The following is a 22,508-nucleotide window of genomic DNA, read 5'->3' as shown; positions in this document are numbered from 1 at the left end:
ACAACGGCAGCGAGCGACGAGTACGGTTGCGACAGAAATTCGCGGGAATTCGGCGGCGCTTTTATCGGAAAGCCGTCGTTTTAATCAGCGCCCGACCGAAAATCGCTGACGAGGCGAACGAGAGGTGGTTCGTTGCCGTGACGTTCGGAAAATTGCCCGTGCGCCACCGTCACCCCCATCCCGCGCCGATTCGCCACTTCTCTCTCTCTCTCTCTCTCTCTCTTTTTCTCTTTCTCTCTATTTCTCTCTTTCTCGCTCCGTCATTCTCTCTGTTTCTCTTTTGCTTTCTCTCTCTCTCTCTGTCTCTCATCCCGCGAAGGCACGGGGATTTTCAATTTCGTTCATAAATCCGTAATGGAGGAGTCACTACGAGTGCTGGTCGGGCGGAATGAAGCGCCGCCCGCGTAACAATGCAATAAAGAATTTAGCCGACGCGCGACCGAAAATCACGGGTTACATTTTGCTCTCGACGTTGTTTACGCCTCTCGCGTGTTCGCGTCGAAATAGGGTGTTTCAAGAGAGACAGAGCCGCTTCCGTGTTTCTGTTACTCTGCGGATTTTACGATCAATTTGCGAGAAACTCCGAAAGTTCGTTTAATGAAATCGTCAGCGTGCATAAAATCGACTCTGTATCTTCGTCTGAAAAAAAGTGTAATTTAATTTTATTGAAAACAAGTAAACAGGCACCTGATGAACATACATTAGTCCTCTGTGTGTGCGTGACAAATTAAAAGTTAAATCATTAAATATTTATTTTGCGCTCTCATCGGTAAGTCGTTTCCTGAAATGAAAGAACGTTCTTGTATTTTTGATTTTTGATTGGTGAAAGAAATTTGAAATGCGCGTGTACTTTCCAATTTTCCACCAATTTTTATCGAAACACGTGAACGTCATATCGTGATTGCCTCTTTTATGTTTCGCAAAAAAAAAAAAACCAAAAATATATTGCGTTATAAAACCGCAGGAAAGAGAGATGGTCTTTTCGCAGTTGTTTCGAAATTGACGTAATACATCGAAGCGAATTGGCGGACTAACCGGTAAGGTCGATTTGCGAAAAAACGATTTTCGGCGGTGCGCGAATTTTGCCGAGTAGAATGTAATTTTTTATGAATGCTAGATGACATCGATTACCCGCGAAAAGTCCATTTCGTACAGGCCCTCCCCGTTGTTCACGTTGTGCGAGAGGCGCGCGTTGAATTTGCAGCGGAAAATCAATTCGGTTAATTGAGAGGGTGCAGTCCGTGTCGCTTTTTTTAATTTCCACCCTTCGTCCCACATGTGCTGCCGTGTGTTCGTTCTCTCTCTCCTCTCTCCTTCTCTCTCTGTCTCTCGCTCTCTCTCCCTCTCTCTCTCTCTCTCTCTCGCCCTTCATCTCTCGAATACACGCTAGGAATGCAGAGGATCGGGCGGGTAACGGGGTTGGACATGTTTATCGACATTCTGAAACGCTGCTCGCCCGTTTTTGGACACCCTCTGTTCCCCGCGCGCTCGCGCGCGCGCGCACGACCCCTCCCTATATCGCGCGCTCCACAACCGCTCCACACAACCCGCTGCCCCGTTATCGGGAGTACGTTTACACCGCAACAATTAATTACGCCGTAATGCCCGGTGCAATTATTTCCAAAATAGATAAAACGGTGAACGTTCTCGATAGACCGCGATAGTCAGAGAGAGTGTGTAACCCTCACACCCCTCTTCGTCGTCGTTTGATGGGCGGCGCGTGGAAAATTCGCGAGAGCAAAAGCGGCGCTAAATCAAACCTCGCATGAAACGTGACACGCGTCGTTAACATAAACGCAAATAATGGACGTGAACGCGACGGAAAAATACGGTGAAATTTTTCAACTGAGATTTCGCGCGTAAAAAAAAAAAAAAAAAACTTTAATAAAAAATTTACTGTTTTTCGGTTTCTCCAAATTCTCTCTCTTTCGCTCTTTTTGCTACTCCCTCTCCGCGTAAATGTTTAAAATGCCAAAAAGTTGCACCCGAAAAACACGTGGAATATTTACGGCTGGATTTTTATCAGTCCAATCGCGCATATTTTAACACGCGGGGTTACCGCGCGTTTTCGAATCGCGCGTCCGCTTTATATTAAAATTATATAAACGCGAAAATGAGAATTCGCGTAGAGAGTGCGACGTGAAGCGCGAGAGAGCATTTGTTCGCGAAATTCTTTTTCCCTTTCCGGCCGGATAAATAAATCGCGCGCGGTTCGCAAGAGGCGACCGCCGACTCCCTCGCGGCAAAAGAACCGCGGCGGCAAGCGCGCGCGCGTTTCTCTCCCTTTTCCCGCGAACGCGAAAACCAGAAAATTACGTCACGGTGGACTCGTGTGTGCGCCCGCTACTTTTCTGAATAATGTTCGCGGTATGCGGGGGCCTCTCTACTGCAGTCGCTGCAGCTGCGGCTGACCGTGCTTAAAAACGAAAACCCGCGCAAGTATTTCATAAATGGCATCGCGGCACGGAAACCGCGCGCGCGGAAACGACATCTTATTACGCGGACGTCGCACACGCGCGAGCGTAATTAAAATTGCTTGAGAATGCTGGCATTTTTTCAGAAACGTTCTCCGGGGAGAAGATGGGAGGAGGAAGAAAGGAGGAAACGAGACCTTTAAAAGAGTTGAGCGCGTTTGCAAAAAATAAACGAACGGTTAAAACCAGAGAGAGAGATATGTGAAAAAATGTTGCCGTAATGTGCGTGTCGCGCGCATATTAGAAATTACCTTTGTGAGGAAGGTTCTTCTTGCGATAGAAAAGTGAAATCAAGAGGAATCGCGTCATCATCGTTCGTCTCTCTAATAGGATCTGAACTATACAAAAGCTCCGAGGCTCTCGCTCGAAATTAAACGGAAAGTTTTCTATCGTCATATCTGTCGGCCTTGAGAGTTTATTCGCGAAAATGATCGTCCTCCGAATTGCTTCGCACACACAGTTCGGAAAGTATCGACGCGCGTTCTCTCTTATCTCCGTTGTTTCTACAACAATATTGGGGTATTATATCGCAAAAATCAAACTATTTCGGAGATTGCACGAGTGTTCCCGAATCGCCGAATATATCGCTAATTAGATCAGGAGAAGCGAGCGTAATACGTTTGCGATAATTAGTTATAAATTATATTTATTAATCTCTCTCTCTCTCTCTCTCTTTTGCTCGCTTGCTCGCTATCGACACCAATCACATCTAACGATCTAGTTATTGATAGCCGCGCGTCGAAATTGCGCGAAATATCCGAACAAAAATTTCGTTTTATATCGCCGTCAATTAAAATGGGATAGTTTTTTTCTTCGTTTTTTTTTTTTTGTTTTTTGTACTTCCAACAAGGGAGGGAGAGTTTTGTCGGCGCGCAATCGCACGGTTAATTTACACGCTCGACTTGTTTTTTTTCGCTTTTTTCTATTTCGAATATTGACCGATCCTGTATAAACAATACTCGCTATTTCTATCTCTTTCTTCTTTCTCTCTCCCTTTCTCCCTCCTTTCTCTTTCTCTCACACTCGTGTTTTCTGTCTCTCGCTATTTCACCACCCATCGACGAAATGGAGGCACCGCCGATTGCACCGCCGTGCTTTGATTTATTAACCGGCGCGCAATTGTTCGCGAATCGCTTTAATAATTCAGCTGTTGATTAAACGGGCTGGGTTCATTTTTACGCGTGATTTATCCCGCAGCAATGCTCCTCTCGATACGCGCGTCTCTCTCTCTTTCTCTCTCTCTCTCTCTCTTCCTATTCTCGAAAATGATTCCGCAACTGCCCGGGCTAATGCTCGCGCACTGCTGATCGCGATTTAATATAACCGTCGTGCTCCGCTGTCCATCAGGGGGTGGGAAACGCAAGAGAATTGCAACAGAATTTCGATTATTCCGACGCAGCTGACATTGTGTTTCGACCGAACGTTGCATTGTTTATAAGAGATTATCAAGTGAAAAAAACACATTGGAGACTTCGCACGCGTTTTCGGATCTCACGTGTGTCTTTTTTTTCTTTCGCATGCGGCTTTAAAAATAAACTCGATACGTTAATATTTTTTTTTTCTACTAAATTCGAAAGATGTACGTCAGTTATAGAGAGAGAGAGAGAAAAAAAAAAGAAAGAGAAATAAAACTTTTACCGCGAAGAGATTTAAAACGACACGCGAGCGGAACATACGCGCGCACGCAACATTTTGCTCAATTCATCAAGCGACGTAACGAACGTCAACAAATATTATATTATAATACCGTTAAATAAATGATCGCGATCGCGCACAACCGCATTTGTTTCGCATTTCATTATCATAATACACGCACGCGTGACGCCAAACTGGTGGCATTAATGCAATTCGTTGTGATTAATCTTCAAATATCGCGCTTATATAACAAGAGACAATGAGAGTTCGAACAGTAAGTTTAAACAAATCGTTGAAGAAAAAAAAACAATAAACATTGATCTCGTCAATTGTCCCTCCACAAAAGAGACAAGAAAAAAAAAATCCAAATCGAGGCGTCGACGTGGCGCGCATTGAAAAATATTAAAAAAAAAAATAATTACAAGCATATCAAAGTGAGCTGGGAAATAATTATAATATGAAATACTTACCACTTTGAGTTTCGCCTGTATCTCCCGGAGTTTTCTTCTCGCGAGAACCTGTATGTGTGAAGATACTTGTTTTCGCGTTCTCGTTTTACCGGTCCTCAATTTAATGTAACGGGCGATCAGCTCGTTGCGACCTGCAACACGGTGAATTTATACGTGCATATAAATCGGAGGCTCTTTATCGTCGTCGTCGTCGCATAATCGACCCGTTCATCGTATTAAGTAAAACAAATTGCGCAACAATCCATTCGCGATTAATTCATTTCGCGAAACAAGTTCGAAGCTACAAAGGAGTAAAAAAAAAAAAAGAGTTCTCTCTGATATCCACGCGCGATTTTATTTCTCCGATCGTGTTTACACGATATGTTGTTTCGTGCATTATTATGCAACGAAAAATTTTTTAAATCCGGGAATTAAAGAATTCGATTTGCCGAGCACAGGTGAAATATATGTATGTTTCATTAATCGAACAAGCGACTGTTGTATAAAATTGATAATCCTTAAGCGGCTTACATCGCTTTATCTCATCGCGCAAAAATATTATTTTACTGTTTTTATATATCGTTTTTATGTTTTTTTTTCCTATTTGATATTATTTGTACAAAAATACAAAAATTGAAGATAAACGTGCCGATGATTCTCCGGGATAAAACGTATATACAATTCGGTTATCTGCACAGGATGGTTAAAAACAAAATGATAACGCATATATCGAGAATTTGTGCAATGTGAAACAGATCTGGAGATCAACCGAAGAAGATTTCAATATGACTAATGGGAACTCTTTGAAGACAAAATACATTTGTTACTTACACGTTAATTGTTTATAAAAGATTAGTTTTTATTTACCATTATTATACACAAATATATGATTAACAGTTTCTTTAATTAACATTAATTATTGTTCGAGGATTGCTTCTTTGTACACGATAATAAGTTGATTGTTTTTTTTTAAATTAAAGTTATTTTCATATAAGACTTAACAATTTTTTAAAGCACCCTGTATTTTCTATTATTCTAAATGCCGAAGAGAGGGAAGATACAACATTAGCTGCGTTTAATGAGATCGATTGTCTATAATTAACGGATATTCAAGGACTCGTGAAGAGAGTTAAGTGAGCCTTCGCAGAACTCCGTCGAACGTTATATCTGGCTCTCTTCAACTTCTCTTTTAAGATGTCTACCCCTCTCTCGCTCTCTCGTTCTGTTTTCCGTTCTTTCAAGTCTTTTTACGAAAAATCTGGATGCTTCAATAAATTCTGATTTCCTCGCCGGGAATGGAAACAAACAATCGCGGAATCCGCAGAAGCGTCAGGATTGGTCCTGGGAAATGAAAGCTCCGTGACGAAGATTGCATTCTCGCAAGTCTCACGGATGCGGGCATTCCTTCTAGAATTGACGAGAAGCAGATCTCCCCGGGCCGGGATTCAAACAAACCCTCGAGCAACCGCTCGAAATAGGCTTTGAGAGCCCGAGACTCGCGGAGCGAAGCGCTATATAAAATTCGCTTTATGGCAGAAATGAGCCAATCATCATCGGCGTTGCGTATATTTAATCCGAGAAATTGAATCTCAAAAACCTGCGCGGAAAACCGGAATTATATATTGTCAGAGTTCACCGTCTTTCTCTCGCGTTGATAAATCTCTCTTCGTCGCAATTAAAAATATATCTTCGGCTGTTGTGAAAACGCAACATCATCCGCATCCATAAAAAATACATCCATAAAAATGGCAATTTGGTAATTTTTTTTAGCAATTTTAATTTTGAGAGCGAAACATTTAAATGATCGCGCGATTATTTATTTTTATCCTGCGACAGGATAATACAGATTAGCTGCGACGGTCGTTACGAGGACACTAAACGGCGAGCGATATACGAGGGAAGGGGGGGAGAAAGGGGGAGAGAGATCTCGCGGAAAAAGAGCAGCTTCAGCAACGCGCGGGATCCGCGCGGAAACTATTTTCGCGGCAAAATTCGCGGCTAAATTTAGCGAGTGATAAAGCGCGTTCATGTCATAAATTTTAATTAGCGCCGCGCGCGGAATTAGAGAGAGAGAGAGAGAGAGAAAGAGTGCAAAAGCGGCTCGTTTGGCGACTCAATCCGAGAGGATATACGCACAAAAGTTGCGCGCGGGTGTAATTCGAAACGATAACGATGATAATAAATCGTAATGAGGCGTGCGAGATGGCGGAAAATAAAAACGGGCAAAGAGACGGGGAGGGGGAACAGAGAGAGAAACGTCCCGCGAGAGACGATAAGTGAACGAGACGAGGAAGAGAGATCGGGAGTTGATGCTTTCACTCGATTCGCGCGGTTACACGCGAATATAAACCGTTCGAAAGTGTCGATAACGAGAGACGGCCGATTTCGAAACGGTGAAAAGAACGGCGCGGAGGAGGAGGAGTAGGAGGGAGCGAGGGGGAAAGAGGACATCGATTTGAATGCACGCGGAGTGCATTTGGGTTTCATCGCGCCGGATGAAAATCCCAACATCCTCCGCCGGATTTAGCAACACGAATATGCCATTTGCCGCGTTCCATTCTATTTTTTAAACAACAATGCGCACCGCATATATAGCATACGCTCATGGCGCATAAAGATAGAAGAGAGAAAGAGACGGAGAGCGGAAGTGTTTTTCCGCCGAATGTATATATGCGCGCTGCGAGAATACGGTAACACACAAACTGCGGCGATCAAAAACTATATATCAACAGGGATATAACACGGAAATAAAGCGTGTATAATAATTCCTAAACGCGTCCTATAGGATTTGTTTTATCGCGCGTAACTTGTGCGAGAAAAAAGAAATCCGGAAGATTGTAATTTTAGCGCGCGCGCGCGCGCGGGTGTCACATAGAAAATACAAAATATTGTTCAAATATAAAAGTTTTACTTAATATAAAATGTTAAAATATTGTAGTTAAAAATGTCAAGTTTTACTTTTATTTTCTATTATTTTGTTCGTATAAAAAAGATAACAATATTTATAAATTTTATTTTTATATTATTATTTAAATTTTATCGCACATGTGGATCGATACGCGAAACAAAACTCACGAGACTGTCTACTGCTATTTCGGTCGCGTTGTGCACAATAAGAAACGAGCGTTCACTATTGGATTTTGATTTCATCAACAATTAACCAAAGTCGCCAAGACCCAATTTCGGCGTCGCAATATGTGTGTATGACCGCACTTGAACGCGGTCAGTATACGCGATGACAAATGCGAGGTAAAACCGTTCGACAAAACAAAGGAGCTGTTGACACGGCGGAGCTCTGCCGCGGCGGAGGGGGAGGGAAAGTTTCTCGCCGATGAATTGATTTCCGGCCGATTGGAGCGAGTAAATGGCGCACACCACGCGCCACCTTATCGTCGCTTAGTTTTCACAGCTGTTAACGTTTAACGGCCGTCGGCGCGGTGCGGCGCGCGCGCGAGTGACCGTAAAACCCGGCGCCAGACGACATCAAACGTGTCGTAATTGAAATAACGTTTAACCGTAAGGGTAAGCAGAATCACGCCGTGGCACTTTGGTTCCCCTCCCGCCGCCCCACATCCCCTGATGGATAAACTCGTAGAGGCGCTCGGCGCGGAGAATTCTAACGAGAGCGAAGCGCCGTAGTCGCTTGGAAATCGCGCGTTAATTCACGACAAGCCGGACGAGTTTTCTTGCCAAAGAAGGTGCTCCAACCGGAGAGTCACGTATTTCGACGACGACTCGCACGTCGAGTTAATTAAAAATGTAACGTCACGTGAGAACGAGGAGAAAGGAGGCGATATTTGAAGATTGGATAAATCGCAAATATCTCACTTTTGAGAGAAATGATGAAACACAAATGTACGAATAGGAAAGCGACGTTGCGGAATTAATTGCGGGGGAAAAAAAAAAGACCGTGAAAGTCGCGAATGTCCCGGCGACACAAATCGCCCGCGACGCGGAGAGCAAATGAATTATTTTCCCGATAAATCGAGCGAAGTTCCGCGGAAAGTTTCGGGGGAAGAGATTACCGTCTTGCTTCCCGTGGAAAGACTCGATTAAAGAGTCGACCCCCCCCGGATGGTGAACGCGGCCCTTCCAAATGATTCATCGGTTACCTGCGGGCGAAGGAAGCGACGCAATATGTCGAAGAGACAGAGAGAAACACACGCGCGCGGGGACCGAAATTAAATGACGAAATCTTTATCTCCTCTTCTCCTTTTTGCATTGCAAATCGCGCGTCGTAAATTACGTTGAACGTTCGTCTTTATCCCAGTTTCGCGACGAATATACGAGAACGAAGGTTACGTCGAGAGACGTTCCGTGAAGCGCGCAATCAATGTCCTCTCGCTTACGTCGCCGACAACGGCGGATCGTGTGACCGTAACGATTACCGCGGAGCTAAAAATAGGAAGAGACCACGCAGAGAAATATCTTTACCAAAATTTAATTCGACAGTCTCTCGTCGCAAATAGCCACTTCAGCGTTTTAAAATAGCTTTTGACTCGCTAATGTGTTTTTTTTCTTTTACGAAAAATTCCAGAAAATGTCTTATTCAAGATATAAAATCACAAGCAAACTCGAGTAAAGACGGGAAGTAATTACGTATCTCACGCGTTTGTTGCGGAAATTACGCGTCAAGGGTGTGTGACGTGTGCGAAGAAATTCTCTGACAGACCGTCTTGCCCGAAATCGCGCTCTTTCTCGGAAATTCGGAAATCCACTCGCATCCGCAGGAAGCTCGCGAGATCCCCCGAAGGTGCAAGGAGGCTGCGAGAATCCACGGGGGGGAGGGGGGGTTATGTGCCGTCTTCGTCGAATGGCAACGCGAGGAGGAGGAGGAGGAGGAGGAGGAGGAGGGAGAGATGTGCAAGAGTCTGCGAACGAGAGCACGAGACAGAGAGCGAGCGAGCGAGCGAGAAGGGGGAGAGGGGTGAAGGCGAAGATAGTACGGAGGAGCTGAAGCATCGGGAGGAAAATATTCGAGATTCCAGGGGAACCGCGTGATGACTCAATTTCGCAAAGACCGTTAAATGGCCCGCTATGAACCATGCGCCACCGCCGGCCGCGTTCCTTCTCTGTTTTTGAAGGCCGAACATTCTTCGCAGGGGGTCGGTTATGCCGGCTTAGGCATCTCGATAGAACGCTGACTACAAAGAAGAGAAGCGCGGCTCCGGTTCATTTGACTTTTCTTCGCCGCGCGTATCTCCGCGCGCCGGGCTCGATTCCCGCTTGAGTCGTCACGTCAGTGTCGCCCGCGTTGTTGTTCGAGCTCGTTCTAGGATCTAGGAGTACCAGGTGTTTTTCACTGCTCTACTCGGAACACACATACACACATGCTTCAACCTGGTCGATTTGACTGTAACTTTCATTAAAAAAATTATTTTGCACACACTGCGAAGTGCAACAGAGTCGATAGACAGTTACTAAAATTATTTGTGTTGATTGTTCAACGATCTATTAATTGAAAAACATTCTGTTAATTTCTATTAATTTAATTAACCAACAAATTTGATTAATTACGTAAAATGTCAAGGGGCGCGTATTTAAGAACTTTGATTCCATCTCTCCGAGTTGAATAAAACAGATGTTAATCACCTGTCGAAGTTGATTTTACCGCTACCGTAATAGTTGGGGGCTGATCGAAATCTCGATTTAACACCCCGCAACCTACTAGTCGCGAAGTCTAGCGCTAAAACGGGTAATTAAGCGTTCCCGATCGTGTGAGCGTGAGATCTCTCTCTCTCTCTCTCTCTTTCTCCCTCTCTCACTCTCGTCTTTTTCGATATCCACTTGCGCGAGCAAGCTTAGAAGCAATTTATTACCGAAGAAGGTAGAAGACCCCTTCTTCTCTCTCACAAAGGGAGGAGCGTCGAATAACGAGGAAAGAGGGAACGCGCATGTTGGAGCCGTGCCCGAGGCACTTCTTCTCCACTTCAAGAGCCGAAGCGAAGATCGATCATTGCCGGCGCATGTAGATGAGATCGAGATCGGCGATCGACATCTATGTACAAAGTGAGAGAGCAGAGGATAAGAGTAGCCGAGGAGAAGAGAAAGAGAGAGAGAGAGAGAGAAAAAGCGTGCGAAACACAGGAATGAGAAAGAGACTAGATGTGTGCGACTCGGCGAGCAATCAACGTAAATCACTCCGGCTGATGCTCAATTTAACAAGAAGGGCCATTATGATCGCGAACTCGCGAAGTAACGAGCACGCGGAAGAGCTATATATATATCTCTCTCTCTTTTGCTCGCTCGTTTCACGAAGCGAGATGTGCGAACTACCTGCGAGTAGAAGAAGACACTAAAGTTTGTTGTGTGTGCGCGCGCACGAGCGCATCTAACGCTATTTTAAGAGGCCCTCGGGCGTTATTACCGGCTGATTGGAAATGACGGCGGAGAGAGAAATATGTCCCATATAGAAAGAGCGGAATGCGCGCCGCGATTATCTCGTAAGAGGATAATTCAGTTGTTGTTTTCCGCTGAAAACATCTGTTTCGCGATCACCTCAGACGGGTGCGCGTCTGTGTGAAAATCCAGCTCCTCAAACGGCGATCGCTGAATAACAGATTCAATTTCAGCCAAGTTTTTTTTTTTTTTAAATTCATTGCGTCCGATTACGGACGCGCTGATTTCTTCTTTACCTCGCTGTTCCATTAGCATGCGCAACAACGAATTTGTATGCTGATTACGTGCTCGCTATTTGCCTCGCTAAGGTGGTCTTTTTTTTTTTTCGCGACGACGGGTTAAGATTAGCCGATGAAACTGTCCGATCAATTTGCATTTGTTAGCATAAATCGTTGGCATGATTCGCGCGGGCGCACATGCATTACATCTCGTCGTAATAGTGCAACGTAAACGGGAAGAGATAATTTTTAAAAGCGCTACACCCCGTCGTCGTCGTAACGATCGTCGCGGCGTCGTAAACACGTCGTTGAGAAAACGAGCGCGGTTACAAAGGCCAGAGCTCATTAACTATATTAGATTTAGCGATCATCGTTTTGAACGCGCCCCTCCCTCCCTCCCTCCCGTACTCTGATATAAATCTCCGGCTGTTGGATTTGTATCCGCGAAAAGAAAAATGCGCGCGAACTCTTTTGCGCAAAATTACACCGCGGAAGGGAAAGAACAAGCCTGCAATTATAATCCGGCGTCTCATCCTTCTTGAGACGCGCCGAGAGCAGGAGAGATAAAACGCGAGAGAGTATTTTCGCGCTCTTTTTCGCATTTTTTTTTTCCATTGCGCAACCGTCGTCGGTTGCAAACCCGACTCTACTGTAAAAATAACAAATCCCGGTTTTGCGAAACTTTTTATCGGTCGATTAATCACGCGTTCTCGCGCGTGAAAAAAAAAATAAGCAAACAAACATTAGGTCGTAAATATTATCATTTTTACATAATTGACACCCTAATCCGATCGCGGGATAATTATCGCCACTTTTTTCTATTCGCTTTTTTTTTTTACGCAACGGATTGAATTTTCCGATCGCGAAATACGGTTTCGCTCGCAATTCAATGCGCGCGCAAGTGAACACTATTGTGTTTCTCCCGCGAGCGCGTTTCTACAAGTCTCATCTCTCGTCGTTGTCTCAATAGTCCTATTTCTACGGCTTCCCTACCATGGTTTGTGGAACGGCGGCGCAAGCGGAGCCGCAAATTGTGCAGCTACGAGCTACAATAACCGAGGGCACTCGCTCGAACGACCTTGGTGCTCGGTTGACGTCGTCGAGAGGGATCGCTTTTGACATGTCGAGGGCCCGAGAGGTTCACCAGTGGTCCTCGGGGTATCCTGGACTTTACCACGAAGCACCCGTTGCTAATCGATGGTTCACAAACAGTGCGCCTCGTGCCGGGTCCTTCAGCCGGGCGAAGTGCGTTTAAGCTCGTTTGGTCAATTAGCGATTTACCCGAACACATCGCGGCCGACCTCGAGGGATAAGCACTTGAAAAGGACTTCTTGAGCACCGTTCACACCGGTTCGACCGTTGAAGATGCTTGCGTACGATTCTGCGCTCTCATTTAAGTCCTCATTTCGCGTTTCCCCAATCGAGAAACAACAATAATAGCGATTTTTTTTCTGGAAATATTTAAAATGTTCCTCTCCGAACAAAGCGGAACGAGTTGTTGCTGCGATTTGTGGCGAGAAATTTGCCGCGTAGAGAAAAATTGCAAAACAAATGTTTTTGAGAATCTAAAATTTGTTAAGATCTGAAGAATATAAAAAACGTTACATAGTTTGATAGATAATCAAACATCTGAAGTATCAACTGATGAGGTTTACCAGCTCTACTCGAGGTTTTTTTTTTGAAGAAAGGAGGGCGACATTAGTCCTCCTCGAATATTTGCGAAAGAGACGAACAAGAGAAGGAAGTCGTCAGCTATTTGATCGCGCGACGAACGAGAAAGGTACCGCTGCGCGGCCTCAAAAGGCACCCCCAAAAAGCTATATGGGTGTGTATACATACTTCGGAGGCGAGGACTAGCTAAGAGCGAGGGAGGAGGGAACGAAAGGGGAGGTTGGGAAGTCGATAAGTGTCCTTTTGCGCTAGAAGGAGGATCTTCTCGCATCTTGACACGGTGACCCCCACCCTGACGACCTCGACAAACCCCTACTGCTGCTGCTACTACCACCGGGCAAACCCCGCAACCCAGTCTGCTCTTCTTCTTATCATCCTTGGGCGCCATTCCATCCATCTTCCTTTCTTTCTATTTTCTTCGGCGCTACATCCACCACTATCACTCTCCAACATCGCTACCGACACACACCGATAGAATCTATGTGTGTCTGTTGAGAGTGTGTGCATTAGAGAGAGAGAGAGAGAGAGAGAGGGAGGGAGAGAGAGAGAGAGAGAGAACGTCCGCCGGCATGGCACCACCATACCAGGATCCGTCGGCAACCCTCTCCTCTCCCTCGCGCCCCGTATACTCGCTCCCTTTCCGGGACCTGTACTATCTCCAGTCCTCCGACCCTCACCCCCGACTCCACCTCATGCTCTGTTCACTAATTGCACATTCTTCGCATAGTTTCGCCGTGCCCCCTCCGCCGACCCCCTCCTCGAGGGAGGGAGAGAGTCGAGGGAGGGTTGCAAGCTCTCGACACACAACTGCTTCTGCCTCTCTCTCCCTTTCCTTCTCTTTCTCTCTCTCTCTCTCTATTCCGCTATCACTTCTCGTCTTCTTCCTTCTTTTGCCGGCTCACACGTACCTTGTGCGTCCGTGTACGTGTGTGTGTATATGTGTGTGTGTGCATCCTCGTCGACTCGTTTCACCTTGAAGCCCTTCTGTACATTGCTACTTCTATCCCCGCGTCTCTTTTTCTGCTTTCTGTGTTAACTCAGTGGCTCTCTCTTGTTCACCGTCTCCTTTTCTCTCACTCTCTGCGCAAGAGAATCACGTGTTCGCGAGATGATCAGAATCGAGTAAGTGGACGCGGATAAGCGTGATTTTCTTCACGGTTTCGCGAATTCGTACGAATGGTTAAACTTCTCTTTCGTTTTCCCATATCGCGTGCGTTAAGACGCAACGCGAGAGCGACATTTGTTATTTTTACAAGCGCGTTGATTGAAAATTCTGCGATGTCTAAGTAGTCTTTCCGCTTTTGTAGAATTCCTACGAACCTCCGAAGGGCACAAAAAAGTTTAACTATTTCAAACGCGTTTCAGACAAAAAGTTTGTAATCTTCAGGGGTGTGTCTCTCTCTCTCTCTCTCTCTATCTTTCTCTCCGGGGTATCGTTTCTTATCGAGTTTCGTATTTTCTTTTTCGCTAACTAGCTGGTCCAAGTGAATTTCAACTTCTTACCTCACTAGTTTTCGTCAGATGACACGCACAAGTATTGTATTCGCGTTAATCCTTCGCGTCGCGTAAAACTTCGTCGCGCAGTCTAAACGTACAAGTGCGTTTTTACGTGTGTTGCACGCCATTGTGTGTGTGTGTGTGTGTGTTTTACCGTTTACAAAACACACCTTGAAGAGCGACGGAATCGCAATTCACCCAAATCCCATTTGCTGTTTCTACGCAACGCGAAAACGAAGAATCGAATCGCGTCCTTCTCCATCCCTTTACGACGCGGCACCGTCGTTGTTTCCCGCGCGCAATTTTCATGATATACAGACGGACGATTTTATCCCGCCGCGGTAATTCCGCGGACGTTGCAGAATACACTTCCCTCGGTGCTCTCGTCGCATGCACCGAGTGTTCCGGAAAACCTCGAGAGAGTCTCCCGTTTCTTCGAAGAGAAATGGCTTGCCCGATCGATCGTTCGCTTTAAAAAATATATACGAAATTTTTTACGAAAACACAAAGTTCACCAAAAATCACTGAAGTCGCTAGACTCTCCCGTGTCGTTCGAAAATTTCAAGATTTTCTTAGATTGTTCAACAGTCGCGATTTCGAAAAGTGTCGAAAGAAAGAATCACATCGAGAGTTTATGTTTGGACTATGCTTGCGCGTTCAATTTCCGGGAGAGACACCCGGTGCGTGGGGCCGCAACTGGGTGGAGGCAGCAACCCGCTCGTTTCCGAAACCTGCATATCGGCGCGAGAGCGGACCTGGCAAGGCGCTCGTAAAAGGCGCTCGTAAAACGGAAAGGGATTAAAGCACCACCCGAGCTTTCCCTACATACGAAAGGGGGTGGGTGGTTGGAAGAGAAGGGCGCGAGAGTGTGGGGTCGGGTGCCGCGGAGAGTATATATCCCCGGATTTACGAGGACGATAAACGGGATTATACGCCTTCCGTAAACCTTGAAACGATCTTTCGAGTGAGCGCATAGTTTGCGTAAGGGCGGTGTTATTCTCTCTCTCTCTCTCTCTCTCTCTCTTCCTCTGAACTAACCCTTTCCATCTCTTTTGACTGTATCACTCTTTCTCGCTCGCGAGATGCCCGCTTGTATTTCCCCTTTCTTTCCTTTCTCGCGCTTTATCCCACTTTGCGCCCCGTTTCTCTCGTTTACCGTCGCTCGTTCTGTCTCTCCATTACGACGTCACGTTAATGTCGCAGAATGCTCGCGACTTTATTGCCGCGTGTTTTATTTTCGCGTTTTTTTTTTTTTTTTTTTTGTTTCGGCGAAAAGTACACGCGCGCGCCTTTTCTTTTTGAAACGCGAGCGAAGCAATTGCGCGCAAAACTACTAACGCTGGACTAAAGCGCGTTTATTGTATATTTCGTCATTGTTCACGTCAATGTAAGAGAATTAAATATAACGTCTCGTCACTCTCTTCATCGTCTTAACTTTTTCCTTGCTCAGCTCGCGATTCCGCGCGCATCGGAATGACAAAAAAGAAAAAGGAGAAATCTGAAGTTCGCGAGCGGAAAATGAAGTTGGCACAATTAAAATTATGGAACAATCTACTACGTTCGAGGGGCGAAAATTGTGCGGAACGCCCCGAAGAATGTTCGCGGAACGCGCCGCGGAAAAACCTTGGTTGCGCAAAACTGCTTGTTCTTTTTTTTTCTATTTTCCAAGTTCTTCCCGATGCGACGACGACGTTCTTTCTACCCTTGCGACTACTTTCAGTGACAGATCGTTGCGTTTACCGTTTCTTTTCGCCCTCATTCAGCGAGCATGAAGTTTGCGCGCGCGTTGTTCTTTCTTTCCTTTTTTTGTTTTGTTTTCTTGCTCTCTTACATTTCCTCTTTCTGTCCTCTTTCGCGCTCTCTTCGCGAGAGAGATTTTGCAAATTACATTATTACCGTAACGCTGCGCCGTGTAGCCAACAAAGGCTGCCTTCGCTCGTCCGAATTTCAAGCTAATTACTACGTTGCTCGCCCGCCGAGCGCGTTTAGTCATTTTTACATTGTCCCGTTTCATCTCCTTTTTTTCTCTCCCTTTTCCCCCCGACCTGGTTTTTTTTCTCTATTTACACGCGTAGTTTTTCTCGTCTCGCCTCTCTCCATTATTACGTTGCGATAATGTTATAAAATTGTCGCGACTTTATTACTACGATGTTACACGCATACGCGCGCCATTTCCACGCGCGTTAGTTCTCTTCTCCGATCCTGCAAATATATTTCCATTCTTCTTCTTTTTTCTCTTGTCTCTCTGCGAGCCAGCCGCGTCGTCTGCGACGAGATTGTTCGTAATTTCACCGTGATTTGCCATTTGCGTTTCTCTTCCGCGTTTTTAAATACCTCTTGAGATGAAACTTTTTTTTTTCCTCCGTCTTCTCGATTTTTATCCATGTATTATCGGCTACATTATGCAGCGCGCGCGGCAGACTTTTTTTCCTCAAGTATTAAGCCGATTACTGACTGCGTCAGTAGTCTGTCGGGACGCGTTTGTTTCCATTTTTACATTGTCTCGCTCATTTAAGTGTATAAAAGACCGGCGGCAAAAGCGGCCGCGCGACAGCGGTAAAATGTCCGCGCGATCTGAATTATTAACTGGCGCAGGAGCCGGAAAGAGAAGAGAATAGAGCAATAATCTCGAAGAAGCGAAAGAAATAAAACAAAAAAAAAACAAAAACAAAAAAAGAGCGATTGCTCTGCCGGCTTCGAGACTGCGCCGATCTTCTTTGTTTTATTTCAGTTTTTTTTAAGCGCGAGCAAGCAGAAAGAGCGTATCCCGCGAATTAATATTCATTATACGCCGCGCGCGCATCGCCAAAGCGCGCTCTCGTCGCCCTGTACAAATACGAAACAACGTACTTGCGCTAATTAAAATATCTGGCTGCTTTCTTGAGCGCCGCTTTCGTCCTCTCCTTCTTTCCTCTCATCCTCTCGGTTCTATCACTCGGAGGAAAAAGAGACGGAAATTACTGGCTCACAACCGGCCGTTTACATCATCGAAACGCCTCTTCGAGAGAGAGAGAGAGACTTGCGCGCGTTGACATGCGAGAAAATTGCGAGTTTGCGCACGTGTAGAAAGTATGAAAATCTTAATTACATTCCTCTTCTTCCTGTCACGTGACTTTACTTTAGTCACGTGTTGTCTTTAAAAACGTGACTAAAGTAAGATCACGTGACTTTGGTCACGTGTTGTTTTTTCTCTCCTCCTAGTCACGTGAACTTACTTTAGTCACGTTTTTAAAGACATGTGACTAAAGTAAAGTCACGTGACTTTTGTCACGTGTTGTTTTTCCACTCTGCCTTCTCTCTATGTTTCGAGTTTGATTTTCATGTGTTATTTCTGACACTTTTCATATGTGTATTATATTGTTTGTAAGACGGTCATGCTTTGTTCCGTTTTTCTGTATGTTGGCGAGTACTGTGACATTTCAATCCGGTTTTTATCTTAAGTACATCGTCGTTTTCGCTCGATTTTATAGCATCAGATTATTATTTTTTTTCTTTTTACTTTCTTCAGCTTTACGGTTAATTTTTTTGCCGAGTGCTCTTATGCGGCTTCCAAGTTCAAAGCTATCGCAAAATTATCACCGACACGTGTGAAAACGGAATACGCACGTGTGCGTGTATACTCGCATTGTTTTTCTTCCCCTACTGCGTCGAGTAATAATAACTTTTGCGTAGACACAACATCGGAATTTGAAATTCCGATGTCGCGAATTCATTCAATCCACGGCAAAATTTAATCCGATAAAAATATATCGCAGTTGCGGGAAACAATCTATACGATCGATGGTTGACTTGAACAATCTTCTCTTTCTCTTTCTTTTTTTTCTCTTTCTCTCTCTCTCTCTCTCTCTCTCTCTCTCTTCTGCGTAGAGAGAGAGAGAGAGAGAGAGAGAGAGAGAAGAGAGAGAGACAGATCTTCTGGCGATTCTTTCACGTTCCCGTGGGATGTCCCGGTGTAACCCGCAAAACAAGCAAGGCGCCGACTGACGACGGCGGCGGCGTCGTCGACGGCCAGTGAAATGCCAGGCGAAGCAAGAGGAAAGCACCGTGTCGACGAACGAACGTCGACAGCAACGATGTCGGACGGGTGGTTCGCTCGGCTGCTTCACCGTCGTCGTCGTCGCCGTCATCGTCGTCGTCGTCGTCGTCGTCGTCGTAGTCGTCGTCGTCGTCGTCGTCGTCGGGAAGCTATTATACGCTTGAGTTTAATTAAACTCCGCGAGATGTCAAAGGACTCGGCCATGCCCGGCAAGACGGACAATGCGGACGCAGATTATTACATCCCTCGTCGACCTATTCGCTCCAGTACCCGCGTAGTCCACACGCAGACACGCTGAACCTGCGGCGTACACACACATACCTGTGTGTGTGGATGCTCACGTATGTACGAACACGCGTATAAATTTCGTTCGCGGTCTCGTGCATGCGCGTGTACGTGCCCCACGCCGTTGCAGTCGGGAACTAGTCCGAATATTTTGCACCCCCCTGTGTGTGTGTGTGTGTGTGTGTGTGTGTGTGTGTGTTTACGTCCGTTTCACGCGGCGTTAACGCGCGTACGTGAGCAGCGTGAAGCATGCAAATTATTAATTTAAACAGATGGATCGACAAAAAAAAATATTTGGAAATTGTTTGGTTGAAAATTTAATTCTCGCGTTTGTTTGTAGACAACAAAATGTACTTTCTCTAAACGAGAGATCAGATTACACTCTAAAGAGAGATATCGTATTATTGTTTTCGCGATTTATTTAGTTTTATTCTACAAAGTACTTCATCGCTCGGTAAAAATTGAGAAACATCGCTCCAATATATCCGGTAAATCTGCGAGGCGCGTCTCTCTCTCTCTCTTTCTTTCTTTCTCGAGCGGAGAAAGTTTGATCTCTCGACTCCTCTTACTCGTCGTCGTCGTCGTCGTTGAAACGGAATCCCCCTTGCGGAGGAGAATCCGCAGTGTCGTGTCAATGCCCATAATTTCACGCTCCGATGGCCGTTCGGTATCGGATTATTGGATCGGATATCGAGAAGGAAGGAAGGAAGAAGAAGAAGGTTGGCAATTGGTGCCCGCTACCGCGGCAGCGAAAGGAGCGAAGTCCTTAAGAATCCTCCACGCGGGAGACTTCGGAGCACATAAAAGAGCGTCAAAATTGCGCTTCCGTATCTCGTTAACGCGCTCAGAGACTCATCGCGCGGAATTACCCCTACCGCCGCTTTTTATTTTCGCAATCGACACCGGTTCTCTCGTAACACTGAGAACTCGTAGAGTGAGACCTTTTGCGCGCGTATCGAAAAATGTCTCGTCGAATCGCACCGCTGTGGTATTGAAGACAAGTTTAAAATTTTTTTTACATCGTTCGATGTATGATAACTGCTTTTGATTCCGGAGAGAGAGAGAGAGAGAGAGAGAGAGAGAGAGAGAGAGAAGAGAGGAAGAGTTAGTTTCATTACATCCGGGATTTTAGTTAATGAAATTCTACGGCCGCTCTTCCCATATCAATTTACGAACGAAATATTCGATACATGTAATATATATCGAATAATCGATGAATGTAATAAATAAATGTTTAAAAGCGCGTTTTAATTTAACTGCGCGCTCGATGATCTCAAATAAGTCAATTCGAACGTACACAAAATGAAAATATTTTGTTGCATCCGTACGCTTTTTTAATATAAACACGCGTGTGTAAATATTCCTTCTTTTTCTAACCGATTTCCAATCGGAATTTCAGATCGGAGAGATAGGACGCGAATTTCCGTCCGTCGTAGAAATTGTGAGCGCTGTTTTGATCTGCTCTCTGTGAATCTCAAAACTCATCGAGCCAAGGAAAAGCGACGACGGTTCCCAGAATTGCCGGGGAAAGCGCCGGAACCGCCTGAGACACCCTCCTTCCGCCGGTCAATAACTGGACACTGCTTCCTCCTTCTCCTCCTCCTCATCCCTTTGCTCACTCACCCCGGTGGCTTGTGTGCGGCTCACACCATCGTCCACGATCCTTCTACCACACCTTCTTCGACATTTGCACCGATATATAAACGGGGTTCTGTCGCGTCGCGGGAAGATTGCGGCGTTGACTCGGGATATATTCTCATAAACATTCGCTCCTTCTCTTTCTCTCTCTCTCTCTCTCTCTCTCTCTTCGGAAATTTCATTCGGAATAAAGTCCTGACTCTATAAAAGATCTCCCGTGTCATCTTTGCGACATTACCGTTCGCTATCTCGCGAAATGTCAAACTGTAAAAATCTACAAGTTATGAGAAACTTAAAAATGACAAAAAAAAACTTAAGTTAAAATCATTTTATCAAATCAACATTTCAACCCTCCGGGAATTTCAGTCCAATCACTCCTCAAAGTCCGATTTTTCTGCACTTCTAGTTTTTTTTGCAAAAGAGTTTTAATATTTCGCTCGAGTGTTCGCTTCTACATTAAAGTAGAGAAATATTTGTCTAAAATATCTCAGAATTTTCCAAGATTTTTTTAAAGCTTACAACAGTAAGAAAATAGATCTAAGTTTCTCTCGGACTCGGTTATGCAGACGGAGAGTTTTATGGTTTTAATCGACATCGATTTAAACGCTGCAAAAGTTATCAACTGCATGTTGAAAATATGCGTGTGCGCGATATGCTTCATCACGTTATTTCGCACGAGCGAATTGATCGGTTCCCTTTACTTTGAAGGATCAAAGCGAAGAAGTAACTCGACTGTGTTCGAGAATATTATGACTGTTTAATCCTCTCGTTACTCGCGGTGATGCGCTCCGCACACAACACACAGAGTAAGCCTTTGCCCTAATCTCCGGAAGCTTTTACGAACAAAACTATCTAAATATGTTCCCGGGAAACACAACTTTGTCCAAATTACTCTCGAACAGATACATTAGACGTGTCGCGCGTGCGTACATCTGAACAGATAAGATTGAAAGCTGAGATAAGAAAAAAGATAAGATACGTTGAAAGAAAAAAAAAAGCACTTGTCTCGTGTCTGAGAAAGAAAATTTTATCGACGCCTTTTTGAAACGAGAACAATCGATATCGCTCGCAAAGAAGTGGGAAATATCGCACGAACAGATGTAGGTCGTTTGTCTTTTTATTTCCCGCCGCTTTTCTCTCTTTTTTTGCGAAAAATCGGGTTTTGTTTTATACGTGGATTTCTTTTCTTACGTTCAGTTTTGTCATGACATTCAATGTTTTTATAAGATAACGAATTGTTTATTATTTATATTATTTCACGTGTGAAAACTATCACCACAAGAAGAGATAAAAATATTCCTGTACTTCATCAACTACATAGTTAAGCAGTTTCTTTGCTGCCTAATATACACCGTTCCTTTCAATATTTCCAAAATGTGTCGCGTTATCGAAAGCGGGCAGTAGGACGCGGAATCCGATTGAACGCGCGAAAAACCCTGCACGGGTTTCCGTCATTACGTGCGGATTCGCTCGTAACAAAACAATTTTACGGATTAATGGCGGCGAGCTGATTCGCACAGTCGAGATTCTGCGTTCGCTGCGGAGAAGGCGGCTTTGCGCGACGCGATTTCTCGACGCCCGCCCGACTCGGATGACCCATAAACCAGGATACAACAACAACGGCATCACGTACCGCTCTCGGCCCCATAAGGCTCGGAGCGCGAGAATACGTGCTCGTGAGAGAGCGTGTTCCCCGCCGTAACGGACGTCTCTACGTGTTATTAGCGATCAGATAAATGCCGAGGGAGCGCACCGTTGTATCCTCGCACGTTTCCCTCCGCGTCGTCGTCGTCGTCGTCGAACCGCGAGGAGATGTGACCCTTTGTATTTCACGCTAGAGACACTCGTACTGCGCGCGCGGGACATAATCCAAGGCGCGCGATATGCGCCGCGAGGGACGCGCTTCTTTTCCTTCGAAGTACAAATTCCGAAAAAGTGCCACACCAAGTGCGAGAACCAAGTGAACCCCGAGAACAAATTTTGATCTCCAACAAATATACGTGAGAAGATTCCAATCAGGCTGGAATTTTTTGTCAAAGATATTGCCATCAAATTGTTTTGTCTTCTAAATGCGTTTTGTTTATTACGGCTGAGTATAATTTGACGCAAATGTCTTCCCCCGACGATTCCTTCTATTCGGAAGGACGAGAGAACCGATCGAGATTTATCGCGCAGATTACTTAAGCGGCTGCCGGGAAAGAGCAGG

At 45.2% G+C, this 22,508-nt stretch overlaps 1 protein-coding gene across 4 annotated transcripts in view; it reads right to left on the bottom strand.

The window, feature by feature from the left end:
* The window catches only part of LOC109852751 (protein scalloped), a 140,087-nt gene that overhangs the window by 4,926 nt on the left and 112,653 nt on the right, over positions 1-22,508 (bottom strand). For all 4 annotated transcript variants that reach the window (XM_020424200.1, XM_020424199.1, XM_020424202.1 and 1 more), the window contains one exon: positions 4,580-4,710. In XM_020424200.1, coding sequence (XP_020279789.1) covers positions 4,580-4,710 — 131 coding nt within the window. The remainder of the gene's footprint in view (positions 1-4,579; positions 4,711-22,508) is intronic.

Source organism: Pseudomyrmex gracilis, unplaced genomic scaffold (genome assembly GCF_002006095.1).
Source record: "Pseudomyrmex gracilis isolate BER0280 unplaced genomic scaffold, ASM200609v1 scaffold_35, whole genome shotgun sequence".
Lineage (NCBI taxonomy): Eukaryota > Metazoa > Arthropoda > Insecta > Hymenoptera > Formicidae > Pseudomyrmex > Pseudomyrmex gracilis.
The sequence above is the reverse complement of the archived record's forward strand: the minus strand, read 5'-3'. Positions and strand labels throughout refer to the sequence as shown.